This window comes from Nicotiana tabacum, chromosome 16, assembly GCF_000715075.1.
Source record: "Nicotiana tabacum cultivar K326 chromosome 16, ASM71507v2, whole genome shotgun sequence".
Lineage (NCBI taxonomy): Eukaryota > Viridiplantae > Streptophyta > Magnoliopsida > Solanales > Solanaceae > Nicotiana > Nicotiana tabacum.
In genome coordinates this window covers 117,240,071-117,258,342 of record NC_134095.1, presented here as the reverse complement: position 1 = coordinate 117,258,342, position 18,272 = coordinate 117,240,071, and the positions used below count along the sequence as shown (strand labels likewise).

The following is an 18,272-nucleotide window of genomic DNA, read 5'->3' as shown; positions in this document are numbered from 1 at the left end:
AGGTACAAATGATACATCTGCTATTGGGAAGGCTTAGTGATTCACTTGGTATCTGTAGTTAGGGGGAAATATCTGGGCACCCTTCTTCTTGCTGAAAATAAGTAACACAGTTAGGTGGTCTCGCAGATTGTGTATGGCTATGCATATTTGTTTGAGAAGTAGAGTTCCCTGGAAGAAAACTAGGGATGACACTCTTTCAACAATTTCTAAATTGGGAATGTTAAAAAAAGTAACTCGGCGAACTTTACAAGTCTCTTTTGATAGTTTATGTCCTTGTCTTTTTAAAAATCTCAAAAGATTAACGATCGAAGAAAAGGGCAGCCCGGTGCACAAATCATCCTGCATTCCCGCAGGGTCGGGGAAAGGGCCGCACCCCAAAAGGGGTTTGATGCAGACAGTCTACACTGATGCAAGCTCTTATTTCACGGCTCGAACTCGTGACCTATAGGTCACCCAGAGACAACTTGACCATTGCTCCAAGACTCTCTTTCAAAAGATTAATGATCCTTATCAAAAAAAAATTCATCTCTGTTTGTAATTCCCAAACTAACATGTGCATAGTGCTGACCTTTGCCCAAATATTTTACTTTCTTAAGGTCTACTCCCTGTAGAGCTGTTTAATGATCTGTAACATCTTTCATAAAAAACTTATGGAAGCTGTTAATCATTTTTTTAAAAAAAAAATGCTTCATAAAAGAGTCAATTTGGGGAGTGGGATGAGGGTGGGATTGGTGTACGGGAAAAAGAAAATACTAGGAGCAGTTTCTCGTGGGTGCTTGGGTTGTTGAACATAAAGGAGAATGGTTATTGCTATCCCATTACCTATCAATCAATCTCAATTGGAAGGTTTATAACTTTACATCCAGAGACTAACAGTACTGCTGTGGTAAATAGTATCACCTGTCCTTGTGCCCTTTAAGCATGAGAGGAATTATCGTACTTTTTCAGTCTAGTAAACAAGTTTTCTACACGTTAGATTCTTCTTTTATTACTTTTTTGAACCATTTCTTGATTTTTGGATGTCATCCTTGCGAGGGGCCATGCCAATCTTCTTGGTATCATTCCAATTTTAGATTCTTCTCTTATAACCGAATCAATTAAAGCTTAAAATTATTACTACTTGGTTCTGCTTTGTGGTTGAAATACTGAAAAAGTTTATTACTACTTTTGAATTATTACAACTTGGTTCTCTTATATCCGTTTATGAAATACTGAAAAAGTACATTTCAAATAAATTGATCTTAACACAAACTTATTTCTCTCCAAAAAATACTTCTTCGGAAAGTTATTTTTGATAAAAAGGTATTTCTCAAAATAAGCAGTTTTTGAAAGTTTGGTAAAGCATGTTCAAATTTCAAGTTCCAAATATTCTTTTCAATTTCAACTTAAAATTCTCTTTCTTTCAATTTAACCACTAATTGGTCCAAACGCCTTTAAAAGAAAAAATCGAAAATAGTACTATGTTGTATAATTTGGCGGAAAAATAAATTGACAAAATCTAAATTCGTGATTTTCTTGTGTTACTGATTGATAACGTTCAACTGTTTTACTTTTGATTTAAGATCGCTTAACAACAAAGCCAAGTTACTGAACAGTGAATAGCAAATTGGAACTCTCATTTTTTTTTTGTTCAATTATCACTTGTTCAGTTAGTCCTTAACTAGCATGTCATTGATTTTTTAATTTTATTAGAATAATTATCAAAGAAGGTACAAACGTGAACATAAACAGTTCACAAAATATCGGTATCTAATGTCTTCAAATCCGAATTATGCTACGGTATATAAAAAGGAAGGGTAAATGATAAAATAAAATTATTTAATAATAATGAAGGGTAAGATTGAGAGAAAAACACAAGAAAACGACGCGACCACACCAAATCGGTCGTTACATAAAATAGAACATTTCATCATTACATAACAACGAATTTAATGATACGATACAATAAAATTTAAGTAACAATCAAAATAAATATTTAAAGTAACAATACGATACAATGCAATAGGTAATAACCATCCAAACAAGCTGTTAAGGAAAGCTAAATGAAAATTCATCAATTTTGTGCTACATTCTATTATTCTGGAGATTGAACAATCATGCTAGATTCGCAGAGGTGCTTTTAGGAACAAAAGAAGCACCTCGAAGTGGTTGAAATATATTAAACTAAAAACCGCCTCTAATTTTCTTTCCAAATGTGTATATAACTACAAAATTAGGACATTATTTACTCGGTTTAAGTAGGGTTTTCTATTTACAAAAAGTAACTAGAGTTTTTTATAAAATATATATAAATGCGGTCAAAAGCTATGATTTATATACAACTTGCATACAATTTTTTGTTTTTGATCAAAAGATAAAATTTACATACAACTTGTATATAACTATTTGTGGTGCAGAAACTTGAATGGTTCTTCACTTGAACAATATTCATATTACATGATAATAGGAGAGGGGCACTATCTGAGCCATGTTTACTAAGATGCTCAACCTCTAAAGCTTGAAACAAGTCCTAAAATTATTGATTAGCCAGGTACCTATCTAACCTCTTCAAAATGCAAGCATCATCTGATCTCCCATTCCACCATGTGTATAGAATCCCTTTGAAACTAAGATCATAGAGAGCACAAGTGTCAATAGAATGAGCAAAGACTTGCACTTCACTAAGATAAACTGACAAGCCTCCATACTTCTCCTCTTCGGTCAGAATGATATTAAAATCACCTCCCACTAGCCAGGGTAAGTTCATGTCATAAGCTAAGTGATACAAAGAATCCCAAAGCTCAATTCTCTCTATTGCATTACACTTTGCATACAACAATGTAACAATCAAATGTTTATCCAAAACTCTATGAAACAACTTGAGAGTAAGTTATTGTTCCATGGCTATCATCACTTCCACTTCAATATCTTCATCAATAAATGCCCAGATCTTCCCATTCATATTTGCTAAAGCAGTGTGTATTCCCAATTTTCTCCTATATAGATCCAATTTGTTAATATCTTGCGAAGGCTCCATAAGACCAATCAGTTAGAAATTGTACTTTCTATGAAGGTTAATCAACCTGTTGAAAGCTTTCTCAATGTTGATTGACCTCACATTTCATACTAATGCATTATCCATATACATTATTTGGAATTAGAGACTCCACTCCTCTTTGGTTGTACCCTAACAAATATAATTTTCTCCTTTTGTTTCCTTGCGTATTTGGTACCTGACTTCTTCTTGTCTACACTTCTTGGTGATAAAATCTCATTGCTGAGAAATTTTTGGAAGTTGTCTACCATAGATTCCTCATCAACATCCTCTCATAACTCTTCCAGTTCAGGTTGCTCATCAGTAACAATTTGAAGTGCCAAAGGCTTTGGCTCATGGTTCTTTGCTTTCATCCCCAGCTCTTTTTGGCCCCTTTGATATATGAGAATGCCCTTTGCCAATATACTATTTGTAACACTATCACTAAATACTAACAATATACCACTTGTAACACTAAAAATTTTCCCAGCTAGAATGCAAGGATCATCAACTGCAAAAGCAACAATTTGAATTGCATTGTTACTTGTGTTTGTCTTCCTAGATTCTAAAGCACATGCCCTTATTGCCAGGTCAATTTGATCATGTGTCTGCCTTGTATCCTCCTTCAACACCATTTAATTCATCTCCATAGTCCCCAATGCTTCCTGTATCATGAAGATCATATACTGATCCTAACATAGGGTTTAATGTAGCTAGGATCGCAAAAATCATTGTTCCATTGGTTTCCATCACCTTGCCTTTGTTGTTTAATGGTATGAATGCACTGTATCCTCTAACACATTCATATTAACATTCTCATCCTGGCCACCACCTGAAAAATCTACTGGAACATGTTCAACATTATCAAAAACCTTTACAGAACCTCTAGGTTTACTGTTCCATTGGCATGCTTCCTAGTTGAAGCTTCAATTGGTGATCCTTCAATGATTTCATCTTGTTCTTGTTGTTCTTTATCATATCCAACTGATAAATTACCATACTATTTGTTAGTACCCTCATTAATCCCAACCCTAGTTTTTAGTATACTAGGGTTTACTGTAGCAGTAGTTAGGTCAGCTTTTTGGTTGTCTTTTCCTCCTCCTTGGGAAATCTTTTAAATATTGCTTCCGTCATAATTCATCTCCATATAGTCCACCTCATCACTCCACAAAGCCTTAGAAGAAGTTACTTCATTATTAATCTCCTTGTTCATGGCAGAATCATCAAAAATTTGTGATGGTATTTCTTGACACAAGTGGTTTACAGTCACATTGAGTTGTTTCAATTCCTCCTTGTTCGTACCAAAATTTCTATGCACCCATTCAATTGTAGACTCCTTCTCATTTGCCTCCTCAATCCCAATTACATTAGGATTAGGAATGTTCTCTTTACCGCGCTTTAGGCTTCATTCTTTTTTGGACTACCAATCCCAATAGTTGTAGGATATGTACTTATTGCCTTATTTGCCTCATTTTTCACCTTGTTTTCCACTTCCAAAACTGCTTCCTTCTTCACATGTATCACCTCTTCAATTGCTCTTTCCTCTAATAGGGCAAATTTGTTAGTAATTTGCATTAGAACACTTGTATTATGAGCCTTAGCCTCATTGTTCTTCTTTGGCCTATTGTCTCTTACTTTAGTCCACCTACCATTTCGGTACCCAACTACAATGCCACTAGTTAGTAACTTAACTGGTGGTGACATGTTGTTCAATTTCTCCTGGTTCTTATCATCAATCACATCTTGCTCTTGCTCCACGTTGACATGCCCAGTTTGCTTTGAATTACTATTATCATCTATTCTGGATGCAATCTCCAGCATTCCTCCTCGTTGTGGCCTTGTAACCTACTCGCAATACTTAGGAATGTAGTCATAACGAATCTTGACCCATTCAGACCTTCTTTTCCCAGTAGCTTCATTCAAAATGTCCATACGTACACCCTTAGGTAGCTCAGCTAAAAGATCAACTTGTACTTTCACTCTTGCATAGGTTGGCCTTGTTTTATTAATAGTTGCAATAACTAGATACAAAGGTTTTCCTAATGCAGAGGCCAAGGAAAATAAACATTTGTTTACAAATTAAGTAGGCAACACATTTGGAAATGAAATTCATGCCATTGCCAAAGGAGTTTCTTCACCAAGCTTGAACTTAGCATCATAAATCAAAGGACGCATTTGCTATTGGTACCCAAACTTTTGCTTTCACGTAATAAGCTACCTTCGAAATTAAATTCACATAATCTTGCCATAGTGACAATCTAATTAGAACATGTCTATCCCTCAAGAAACCTACGTTGCATTCACCCTTAACTCTACATAGAGAGGGAATTATTTTGCGTATCTCTTGTAGTTCAGGCCAACCATATGAAAACTTACCAATCACTGCATATTGAAGACCTTCGATAATTTTCATAGGATTTACTTATGCTTCTGTCCACCTAACGATAAGTTCTCCATGTAAAAACTGAATAGGTGTAACTGGAATAGGTTCAACTACTTTTGAACTAGGGTTTACGTGCATGGGCATATTTAATGAACTTGGCTTCAATAAATTGGAGAAGCCTCGGGGCTGGGAAGTGTTTGGATTAAGATTAGGGGCAGACCAGCCGTTGAGGGTGGCTGGCCGCCGGTCATATTAGCCATGGGAGGAGCTCGCAGCGAAATTGGAGCTAGGGTTTTTACTGTATTCTCCTACGGCCAAGTTTTAATCTGCAATCTGTAAGCACAATAGACCAAAAATAATTTTAATTGATTTTAGGAGTTTTTCTTTATTTAGTTGCATTTTATGCATTTTTAATATCTTAAATATTAGAAAAAAATTATAAAAATTATCACATTTTAATTTCATGCCATTTTAGGTTTAATTTGCACTTTAGGAATTAATTGCTTATTAATTGTAGAACTAATACATGAAAAATCACAACAAAAAATATGTTAGTCATTTTACATGCATTTTTAGTTAAATAATTGGTTAAGTGATAGTTAACGGGCTAATTTTATAAATTTAATTTTAATTTAAGTGTGTTATCTAAAGTAGTTGATTTAGCAATTAAAATAAAAGAAGGATTGAGTTGTGTCTTCCTAACTAGACTAAGCAAAATCAATAGCCCAACTGCCCAAAATAGCAGCCTAAACCCACGCCCAATCCACCCCATAACTCGCCTAGCCCATCCCTTCCCTCTTCACTAAAACACTCCCCTCCCCTTAACCTAGAACATATCAGATACTCCCCTCCCATGAACGAAAATATCTAGCAGCCGTTATCCACCTTCTCTCCACACCTCTAACTTCAGACCTCACCCCCAATTCCCAAAAAACACAGCCGCAATTCTCTATCTTCTTCACAAAAAATGGCTGGAAAGAGAAAACAAAAAAAGGAAGAATAAAAAAGAGAAAGAAAAGGGAACAAAAGCAGAGGAGAGTAGAAAACATACAAATAAAGAGTGAGGGATTCTGGAGACGAGAGATCTGAAAATATTATAAAAAAAGAGCTAAAAAGCAACGTAACCCAGCTGAAAAATCTGTTCGAAATAGTCCATTTTTATCAAAAAGCAACGTCAAGAGTTGAGATCGAAGGCGTCGTTCGAAAACTCCGGTCGTCGGTTCCGGTTGAGTTCGTCGGCGAATGTTCTGTCAAGAAATTGTCTAGTTGTTGTAGTTTTGAGCTCAGATCCATCAATACAAAGATTTCACAAGTTGCTTCACTTAGCCGATATTCTGTGCAATCTCTGGGATTTTCGAGTTTAGATCGAGCCATTAAAGGAATTGCTGAAATCGCTGTTGCTGCTTTGTTAAGCTCTGTTCATCTTTGTCTCTATCTTTACTTGGCTCATTGTGGACTATTTTTCTACTATTCAGGTACTGATTTTAGTCTCAAATCATGTAACCACTATACATATATCAGAGCATTATAAAATCTGCCTCAATTTTGTTCATCTATATGCTTGATTAAATACTAATTCACTGTCTAACTATAAATTCGGATTGGATGTTTGAAATAGCCAATATGAACTGGACTTTTGATTGGCAAATATTAGTATGTGAATGGTTGCTATTTGTGTATATTCCCTAAAATTCAGCTAGCTCGCTTATCTAGCATGTAATTGTTGATACCCAATTTTTTCCTCATATATTTTAAAATGTGCATACACATTTTTAAAATATTGTACATGAATTTACAAACATGCACAAGTATTTTACAATTTTTCTATAATTTTTAAAAACCTTAAATCAATTATTTCTGTATTTTTAATTATATAAATATTCAATAATTATCCCTCATATTACTTTACAATGATTTAGTCATCTAAATTCATAATTTATGTTCATATGAGTGTTCAAATATTTTAATTATATTTTTTACAATTACATTTGCATTTTTAAGAAGATAATTGCATATTTTGCAATAATTGTCCATGCATATGCATAACTACATTATCTATACAAAAAATAAATTTTTATATTTTTATAATGTTAAGTAATTATTTTAAATCACCTTCATGCATAAAAATTATTTTTATTATTTAATTAGCTATTTTTACAAATTATTTTATTAATTAATTGAGTATTTAACAAATAGCCCATTTATTAAGTTTAAATTCGGACCCCAGCCCAATTCAAATTAACCTAAGCCCAATCCGCCCCAGCCCAAATTAAAATAACCCTACCCGGCCCAAATCTCTTCTAATCGTGGCCGTTGATCTAGAGATCAATGGTCCACATTCCCCTTTTCCATTTTTAATCCAAACGACCCCTAACGCTAGTCATTTGTTACGAACCGCCACCCTTGAATACCTATCTTCTCTCTGAGACCACCCAAACCCTAGATGCACCGTCACCCCTAAACCTCCCAAACCCCTTCAATCCCTGACCAAATATGGGGTTATTTGGAGTTTTGCTACCCTATCTAACCTATTACTTCTGGTGGTTGTTCGATTCTCGTTGTTTTCTGAGGGAACCTCGAAGAGGTTCGACTCAGAGTCGACCTAGGCTTTTGTTTTCTTATGAACACCGCCTTGTGTTCATCAATGTTTGTGAGTATCGTTGGTTTTGTGGCTATAGTTAGATTTTTCCTTTACCCCACCCCTTTTCTCCAAACCCTCGTCTTTTCAACGTGAATCTGTTTAGATCTTTGAAGATCTGGAGTGATTTTGATTTTATCCAGTAGTTTTCTTTTTAAAATCTCTTGTTCTCTTATTGTCAATCGATTTTAGTATCCCTCTAAATTAGGGTTTTGCTTCCTTGTTATTTGCTGTTCAGATCTCTTTGGATCAGAAAAGATTTCGAGTTCCTATAGCATTTTTCTCTAAAGATCTTCTGATTTCCTTGCTGTTAATCGATCCTAATGTTCTCTAAGAATTAGGGTTTCACTTCATCTGTTTTCGCAAAACTTTTCTAAAAATTCCTGTGTGTTTGATTATCCATTTCCACTGATTCTTTCATCACTGTGTTCCAATTTTTAGTTTGATTGATTATTTCATTACTCGACCCAATATTTGCTTGTTATTCTTGAGTAATTGATTGATTACCTAAACTGTGTAGGGTTTGAAATTAGCTTTGTTTACTGAGGTGATTACTTCCTATAATTTTGTCTACTTTCCTTATTTTGGGACTCCTAATTGGTACTACTTGCTTTAATTGTTCCTATTAAGCTTAATTTATGGGCTGACTGCCTCACCAACTCCTAAATCGGTCTCTATTTACTTGTGTTACCTTATTTGTGGCTAAGCGCCCTGTTACTTGCCAGATTTTTGGTGTTCTGACTCTAATTGGCTATCAGACTTACCACTTACCTTATTTAGACCTCAATTCTGAGTTATTTTTGGATATAATCCCGATGATTTTGGCCTATTAATTGGCCCTGTCATGCCTAATTGATGGACTGATTGTTTTCCTTGCCTTATTTCCAAACCTTTAAACTGCTTTACCTTATTTACTCTACTCTACTGAATGCTATATACGCCTCACTCTCTTTTTTTAACAAACGTGCACACATTCATAGAGAAACACACAAAGTTCTTGTTCTTATCCCCCGTCACAATCTTCATACTCTTTATTTGTTGCACTGTCTAGCCGGCTGAAAGCTAAGGCTAGACCCTTGGATCCTGTTTGCTTTACTTTCCTCTTGTTATCTCTTAACTGATATCTCTCCACTTCTGTTATCATTCTATCTCTATTAAGTCGATGTGTTTCCTGTTATCACTCCTAGGGCCTTATAAATCATGGTTAAGAAACTACAAAGTAAGATGCGTGGTTGGTGCATGTCACTAATTTGAACGTTGCAGCTAGCTAAAGCATGGTACTTAAGTGGGAGAGCTCATATCCCCCGAGTTTCAAACCTGTTCAGTTATAAATAAAAAAATAATAATAAATGTCTATAGCAGATAGCTCAACTAATATCAAACAGATAGTTATTAGGTAATAAACCGGAAAGGTAATTGGAGAAAATGTTACTCTTTTTGGAAAATTATAATTCTTGTCAGTAGCCATCTATATAATCGCAATGAGATGTTACTCTTAACCACTACATGATTTATTCTACAGTTCATTAGCATCGGTTCACTGAGTTTCTAACAAGGTTTAACAATGAGTTTACACTTTAAAAATAGCTTTTCCAGACTCCAATTAACTGTATCTTACAGTAGAGGAAATGAAAGCTAAGTAAGAGGGACACATCATATAGTACTCTAAAGGAAACACACAACAAAATCAAATGGGGTATCTGAATAAACTTACCAGAAAAGAGAAATAAAAGGAATGAAGCCGACAAATTTTTCCTCCAGGTGAACAAGGGCGCAAGTTAGGTGTGTAAAAAGAGAAAATAGAGAAGATAATGGTACAGAATGAGTCGCAAAGGAATGAGTTTGGGCTTTTACTTGCTGGGCATGTGTGGGCTACAAGAGTGGATATTAGGTCTGGTTGTGATGGGCCGCAAATCTTGGGCATTCCTTGCTAAAAATTGCACGGGGTGCCCTATTTGGTCGCCCCCATTTAACCTATACCCATTTTTTAAAAAGTTTTAACTTGTACCCACATTTACACAACTTTCCCCCTTTTTCTTTCTTTTTTTTGGGGGGGGGGGTGTAATCCAAAAATCATTGTTATACAAAGTTCTGTTTTCATGCCAACTACTTTGATTTTCACACGTTAAGAGTTTCAACTGAAATACAAACTAAAACAGATTTTCGACAGCCATGGTTGAACTCACATTGGAGAAGAGTAAAATATTGCAAGGAAAAAGCTTGGATGAACAATCAATCACTCAAAATGATGAACAAAATTCAAACCATGAACGCCTAGAGGTAGGCAGCCTTCCTGTCTCCAGTCATTAATGTGTTGTATAAAATGTTACGACAATAATAAATACTTAAATAATACTTGTACGACACAGTAGTTTCATAGAAGAAACCATACTAGCATTTTCATATGTGAGACGAGCAAATCAGAAAAACTTCAGCCAGTTACAAAACAAAAATTTCGCCAGTTAAAAAATAAAAACTTCAGCTGTAGAGCTGAAGTTCACTAGTTACAAAATCACAGTTACAAAACAAAAACTTTAGCTCTAGAGCTGAAGTTCGCCAGTTACAAAACAAAAACTACAGCTCTTGAGCTGAAGCACACTTGCTACTTCAGTCCCGTCTACTTGAATGCTTATGTTTTGCGTGATTGCCTTTGCTACTTCAGCCCCGAATGCTGAAGTTTCGCGAAAAAGTGGGTACACCTGCAATTTTTTTTGCAAAGCGGGCACAAGTTAAAACGTGACCCAAAAAGCAGGCATAGATGCAAATTTGTGCCCGTTTTTTGGGTCACGTTTTAACTTCTTTGCAAAAAAAATTGCAAGCATACCCACTTTTTCGCGTAACTTCAGCATACGGGTCTGAAGTAGCAAAGACAATCACGCAAAACTTCAGCATTCTAGTAGACGGGACTGAAGTAGCAAGTGTGCTTCAGCTCTAGCGCTAAAGTTTTTGTTTTGTAACTGGCGAACTTTGCGTAACTTCAGCACATGACTGAATTAGCAAAGACAATCACGCAAAACTTCAGTATTCTAGTAGACATGACTGAAGTAGCAAGTGTGCTTCAGCTCTAGAGCAGGAGTTTTTATTTTTGTAACTGGCGAACAAGTTTTTGTTTTGTAACTGTGTTTTTGTAACTGGTGAACTTCAGCTCTAAGTTTTTGTTTTTTAACTGGCGAACTTCAGCTCTAGACCTGAAGTTATTGTTTTGTAACTGGCGAACTTCAACTCTAAAGCTGATGTTTTTGTTTTTCCAATTGGCGAACTAGAGCTGAAGTTTTCTTTTTTGTAACTGGCGAACTTCACCTCTAGAGCTGAAGTTTTTGTTTTGTAACTGGTTGAAGTTTTTCTGATTTGCTCTTGTCTCACACATGAAAATGCTAGTCTGGTTTCTTCTACTGAACTACTGTGTCGTACAGGTTTTATTTAAGTATTTATTGTTGTCGTAAGATTTTATACAACACATTAATGACTGGAGACAGAAAGACAAGAAGGCTGCCTACCTCCCGGTGTTCATGGTTTGAATTTGTTCATCATTTTGAGTGATTGATTGTTCATCCAAGCTTTTTCCTTGTAATATTTTACTCTTCTCCCATGTGAGTTCAACCATGGCTGTCGAAAATCTGTTTTAGTTTGTATTTCAGTTGAAACTCTTAACGTCTGAATATCAAAGTAGTTGGCATGAAAACAGAACTTACAACATCAGAAGGAAGAAGAAGAAGAAGAAAACGAATGAGGAGAAGGAGGAGGAGAAAGGGGGCTGAAGTTGTTTAAAAAATGAGTACAAGTTAAAACTTTTTAAAAAAATGGATATAGGTTAAATGGAGGCGACCAAATAGGGCGTCCCGTGCAGTTTTTAGCCAAGAAATGCCCAAGATTTGCGGCCCATCACAACCAGACCTAATATCCACTCTTGTAGCCCACACATGCCCAGCAAGTAAAAGCCCAAACTCATTCCTTTGCGACTCATTCTGTACCATTATCTTCTCTGTTTTCTCTTTTTACCTACCTGACTTGCGCCCTTGTTCACCTGGAGGAAAAATCTGTCGGTTTCATTCCTTTTATTTCTCTTTTCTGGTAAGTTTATTCAGATACCTCATTTGATTTTGTTGTATGTTTCCTTTAGAGTACTATATGATTCGTCCCTCTTACTTAGCTTTCATTTCCTCTACTGTAAGATGCAGTTAATTGGAGTCTGGAGAAGCTATTTTTAAAGTGTAAACTCATTGTTAAACCTTGTTAGAAACTCAGTGAACCGATGCTAATGAACTGTAGAATAAATCCTGTAGTGGTTAAGAGTAACATCTCATTGCGATTATATAGATGGCTTCTGACGAGAATTATAATTTTCCCAAATAACATTTTCTCCAATTACCTTTCCTGTTTATTACCTACTAATTATCTGCTTGGTATTAGTTGAGCTGTCTGCTATAGACATTTATTATTATTTTTTTTATTTATAACCGAACAGGTTTGAAACTCGGGGAATATGAGCTCTCCCACTTACGTACCATGCTTTAGGTAGCCGCAAGGTTCAAATTAGTGACCTGCACCAACCACGCATCTTCCTTTGTAGTTTCTTAACCATGATCTATAAGGCCCTAGGAGTGATAAGAAATGTCTACTGGAGACATTCTCTTCTTTGGGTAATTCTTTAGCTGGAAATGTCGCTAAGTCTAAAATGTTTGTGGAGTCACTATTTAGTGTTTCGATTAGGTAATGGTTGACCTGGATATGCTGGCGTCAAGTTAATCTTTTTATAGGGTTCACTGATAGATGCTACCTGTTCATAACTAGTGTGATGTGTTCAGTTCTTGAAAGAAGTGACTATTTTTGATTGTTTTGTCGTCAATTAAGCAGCTTAGAAGGTACAAATGATACATCTGCTATTGGGAAGGCTTGGTGATTCACTTGGTATCTGTAGTTAGGGGGAAATATCTGGGGCACCCTTCTTCTTACTGAAAATAAGTAACACAGTTAGGTGGTCTCGCAGATTGTGTATGGCTATGCGTATTTGTTTGAGAAGTAGAGTTCCCTGGAAGAAAACTAGGGATGGCACTCTTTCAACAATTACCAAATTGGGAATGTTAAAAAAAGTAACTCGGCGAACTTTACAAGTCTCTTTTGTTTTATAGTTTATGTCCTTGTCTTTTTAAAAATCTCAAAAGATTAACGATCGAAGAAAAGGGCAGCCCGGTGCACAAATCATCCTGCATTCCCGCAGGGTCGGGGAAAGGGCCGCACCCCAAAAGGAGTTTGATGCAGGCAGTCTACCCTAATGCAAGCTCTTATTTCACGGCTCGAACTCGTGACCTATAGGTCACCCAGAGACGACTTGACCATTGCTCCAAGGCTCTCTTTCAAAAGATTAATGATCCTTATCAAAATTTTTTTTTATCTCTGTTTGTAATTCCCAAACTAACATGTGCATAGTGCTGACCTTTGCCCAAATATTTTACTTTCTTAAGGTCTACTCCCTGTAGAGCTGTTTAATGATCTGTAACATCTTTCATAAAAAACTTATGGAAGCTGTTAATCATTTTTTTTTTTTAAAAAATGCTTCATAAAAGAGTCAATTTGGGGAGTGGGATGAGGGTGGGATTGGTGTACGGGAAAAAGAAAATACTAGGAGTAGTTTCTCGTGGGTGCTTGGGTTGTTGAACATAAAGGAGAATGGTTATTGCTATCCCATTACCTATCAATCAATCTCAATTGGAAGGTTTATAACTTTACATCCAGAGACTAACAGTACTGCTGTGGTAAATAGTATCACCTGTCCTTGTGCCCTTTAAGCATGAGAGGAATTATCGTACTTTTTCAGTCTAGTAAACAAGTTTTCTACACGTTAGATTCTTCTTTTATTACTTTTTTGAACCATTTCTTGATTTCTGGATGTCATCCTTGCGAGGGGCCATGCCAATCTTCTTGGTATCATTCCAATTTTAGATTCTTCTCTTATAACCGAATCAATTAAAGCTTAAAATTATTACTACTTGGTTCTGCTTTGTGGTTGAAAAGGAAGGTAACTTGAATACGTCTGCCGTTTCAAATTCATGTGTTAAATCCAATGCTTTAATGTTGCCCACATACTAATTAACTTTCCCAAGCCTTGCTCTCTTTTTTCTGTGCAACATTACTGCACAATTGAAAGGCCTTACTTTCCACATCATCCTTAACTCATTTGGTACTAAAAACAGGAGAGAAAGAATGATATTAATTGTTCAACTTATTTGCTGATGATATTGTGAGTCTGAAGGCTTTATTTTGACAATTGCATCTCTGTCTGGTGCAGGTTGTCATCTTAAGAATATGAAGATCATTAGTTATAATCGCATCATTAATCCCAGTTTTTTGCTCATAAATCACGAGTTGCCCCCCAACACTTTCCTTCGACCCCGGTTAATATCTGCTTCAGCTACAAGTATTTCGAGTTTCAATGAGAAGAAAAAGGACCTGATAATGAGATTACCCTGTTGCTTTGCTATGAGAGCTGCTCTTTCATCAAGCTCTTTGGATTCATCTTCAGTTAAGACGGACACTTACAGTGGCAGTAGGAAAGAAAAGCGATCATCTTTCTACACTCATCCTAGTTTATTAGAGATGAGGAATGAGAAGGCAGCCAACCGTGAACGTGTTTATGAATTCTTGAGGGGCATTGGCATTGTACCTGACGAGCTCGATGGATTAGAACTTCCTGTGACTGTGGAAGTCATGAGAGAACGGGTGGACTTTCTTCACAAATTGGGACTCACAATTGAAGATATTAATAACTATCCCCTAATTCTGGGATGCAGTGTGAAGAAAAACATGATCCCTGTGCTTGATTATCTGGGCAAATTGGGTGTTAGAAAATCCACTTTGACAGACTTCTTGCGGCGTTACCCACAAGTTCTCCATGCAAGTGTGGTGGTAGACCTTGCTCCGGTTGTGAAATATCTTCAAGGCATGGATATTAAACCAAATGATATCCCTCGAGTCGTGGAGAAGTATCCTGAAGTATTGGGATTCAAGCTTGAGGGCACAATGAGTACATCAGTAGCTTATTTGGTAGGAATTGGGGTGGCAAGAAGAGAAATTGGTGGGGTTTTGACTAGATATCCTGAGATATTAGGGATGCGGGTAGGTCGGGTAATTAAACCATTCGTAGAATATCTAGAAATCTTGGGAATTCCGCGGCTAGCTGTGGCTAGATTGATCGAAAAGCATCCACACATTCTTGGATTTGGACTGAAAGAAAGGGTGAAACCGAATGTAACATCTCTTTTACAGTTTAACGTGAGGGAAACTGCTCTTCCTTCAGTAATTGCACAATACCCCGAGATCTTAGGAATGGACCTAAAGGCAAAACTTCCAATTCAACAAGAATTTCTTAGTTCAGTAATCGAATCAACTCCTGAAGATTTTGGGAGAGTTGTGGAAAAGATGCCGCAGATCATCAGCCTCAGTAAAGCACCTGTAGTGAAGCATGTTGATTTCCTCAAGGGATGTGGATTTTCCTCGGAACAAGTGCGAGAAATGGTTGTGGGATGTCCCCAGGTGCTTGCTCTAAATCTAGACATTATGAAGCAGAGTTTCGAGTATTTCAAAACTACAATGGCAAGACCGTTAGAAGAATTGGTCGCTTTCCCAGCTTTCTTCACTTATGGTTTGGAGTCCACAATAAAACCAAGACATAAAAGGATAGCAGAAAAAGGCTTAAAGTGTTCCCTTGCATGGCTTCTTAACTGTACCGATGAGAAATTTAATCAGCGGATGAGTTATGACTTTATTGACATGGAAGAAATGGAAGCCGGTGAATCATCTTTTGACATGAACACTCTACTGGAGCCCAGAAATGATGAATCAGCCTCTGATTACGACGATGATTACAGTGAAGACGATAATCTATAGACTACTGAAGTAGATGTAAATGCTTTATCAGATTGAATATAGGAAGAACTTTACTACATGAGGTATTAATTGGCCCATATAATGATTGTTTGATTGGTCTCAATTTCTGAAATGAACCTTAGAACCCCTAGTAGTTTCAAAACCGTAAACAGAAGGAACCTAACAGACAATGATCGTACCTGATGAGAGAGTGAAACTGGAGTAAAAGTGATGTTTGGACTGAAATAGAGGCTCTTGCTTTTCTGATACCGTGTTATAAAATAACAGAAATAGTTAATAAAATAAGGGGTTTGGAATATGGTTTATGCCGGTATATGTTATGCTGGGATTATTGTTTATTCACTGTTTGATATGTTGTATTAAGAATGATAATTGCGTAATTTCTAAGAAGAAAGTATAAATTATACCGGTGTTAATTACCCCACCCTCTATAAGGTATAAGTTATTCCGGTATTAAAATTAACACCGAGATAACTTATACCTGATTTGCTAACCAAACAGAGTATTAAGATATATTAAATTTTTATACCACCTTTATACCTTTTTATACCTCGTACCAAACGACCCCTAAGAGAGTAGTAGCAAAATTTTACTGAGAGAATTTTGATATTTTCTACGGGGTCATGACTAGCCTATTCGTAGGTTGAATGGTTAAACTTGCATCTTATGCTAGTCTTTTTGTCACTTAACCGTTTATGAAATACTGAAAAAGTACTTTTCAAATAAATTGATCTTAACACAAACTTATTTCTCTCCAAAAAATACTTCTTCGGAAAGTTATTTTTGATAAAAAGGTATTTCTCAAAGTAAGCAGTTTTTAAAAGTTTGGTAAAACATGTTCAAATTTCAAGTTCCAAATATTCTTTTCAATTTCAACTTAAAATACTCTTTCTTTCAATTTAACCCACTAATTGGTCCAAACGCCATTAAAAGAAAAAATCGAAAATAGTACTATGTTGTATAATTTGGCGGAAAAATAAATTGACAAAATCTAAATTCGTGATTTTCTCGTGTTACTGATTGATAACGTTCAACTGTTTTACTTTTGATTTAAGATCACTTAACAACAAAGCCAAGATACTGAATAGTGAATAGCAAATTGGAACTCTCGTTTTTTTTTTGTTCAATTATCACCTATTCAGTTAGTCCTTAACTAGCATGTCATTGATTTTTTAATTTTATTAGAATAATTATCAAAGAAGGTACAAACGTGAACATAAACAGTTCACAAAATATCGGTATCTAATGCCTTCAAATCCGAATTATGATACGGTATATAAAAAGGTATGGTAAATGATAAAATAAAATTATTTAATAATAATGAAGGGTGAGATTGAGAGAAAAACACAAGAAAACGATGCGACCACACCAAACGGTCGTTACATAAAGTGACACATTTCATCATTACGTAACAACGAATTTAATGATACGATACAATAAAATTTAAGTAACAATCAAAACAAATATTTAAAGTAACAATACGATACAATGCAGTAGGTAACAACCATCCAAACAAGCTGTTAAGGAAAGCTGAATGAAAATTCATCAATTTTGTGCTACATTCTATTATTCTGGAGATTGAACAATCATGCTAGATCCGCAGAGGTGCTCTTAGGAACAAAAGAAGCACCTCGAAGTGGTTGAAATATATTAAACTAAAAACCGCCTCTAATTTTCTTTCCAAATGTGTATATAACTACAAAATTAGGACAATATTTACTCGGTTTAAGTAGGGTTTTATATTTACAAAAAGTAACTAGAGTTTTTTATAAAATATATATAAATGCGGTCAAAAGCTATGATTTATATACAACTTGCATACAATTTTTTGTTTTTGATCAAAAGATAAAATTTACATACAACTTGTATATAACTATTTGTGGTGTAGAAACTTGAATGGTTCTTCACTTGAACAATATTCATATTACATGATAATAGGGGAGGGGCATGATCTGAGCCATATTTAATAAGATGCTCAACCTCTAAAGCTTGAAACAAGTCCTGGAATTGTTGATTAGCCAAGTACCTATCTAATCTCTTCAAAATGCAAGCATCATCTGATCTCCCATTCCACCATGTGTATAGAATCCCTTTGAAACTAAAATCATAGAGAGCACAAGTGTCAATACAATGAGCAAAGACTTGCACTTCACTAAGATAAACTGGCAAGCCTCTATACTTCTCCTCTTTAGTCAGAATGACATTAAAATCACCTCCCACTAGCCAGGGTAAGTTCATGTCAGAAGCTAAGTTATACAAAGAATCCCAAAGCTCAATTCTCTCTATTACATTACACTTTGCATACACCAACGTAACAATCAAATGTTTATCCAAAACTCTATGAAACAACTTGA

At 35.7% G+C, this 18,272-nt stretch overlaps 1 protein-coding gene and 2 non-coding genes across 3 annotated transcripts; 1 reads left to right on the top strand and 2 right to left on the bottom strand.

Moving 5' to 3' along the window:
* Positions 1 to 990: 990 nt before the first annotated feature.
* On the bottom strand, positions 991 to 1,094 carry LOC142171314 (U6 spliceosomal RNA). The gene has a single exon (XR_012700886.1). It is a non-coding gene; the product is annotated as a U6 spliceosomal RNA (small nuclear RNA).
* A 5,067-nt stretch (positions 1,095 to 6,161) lies between these two features.
* LOC107805882 (transcription termination factor MTERF4, chloroplastic) lies at positions 6,162 to 16,060 on the top strand. Its single transcript, XM_016629981.2, has 2 exons — positions 6,162 to 6,871; positions 14,321 to 16,060. The coding sequence occupies exon 2, from the start codon at positions 14,338 to 14,340 to the stop codon at positions 15,916 to 15,918; it is 1,581 nt and encodes a 526-aa protein (XP_016485467.1). The 5' UTR covers positions 6,162 to 6,871; positions 14,321 to 14,337; the 3' UTR covers positions 15,919 to 16,060.
* Positions 13,892 to 13,995, bottom strand: LOC142171315 (U6 spliceosomal RNA). The gene has a single exon (XR_012700887.1). It is a non-coding gene; the product is annotated as a U6 spliceosomal RNA (small nuclear RNA).
* Positions 16,061 to 18,272: the final 2,212 nt, after the last annotated feature.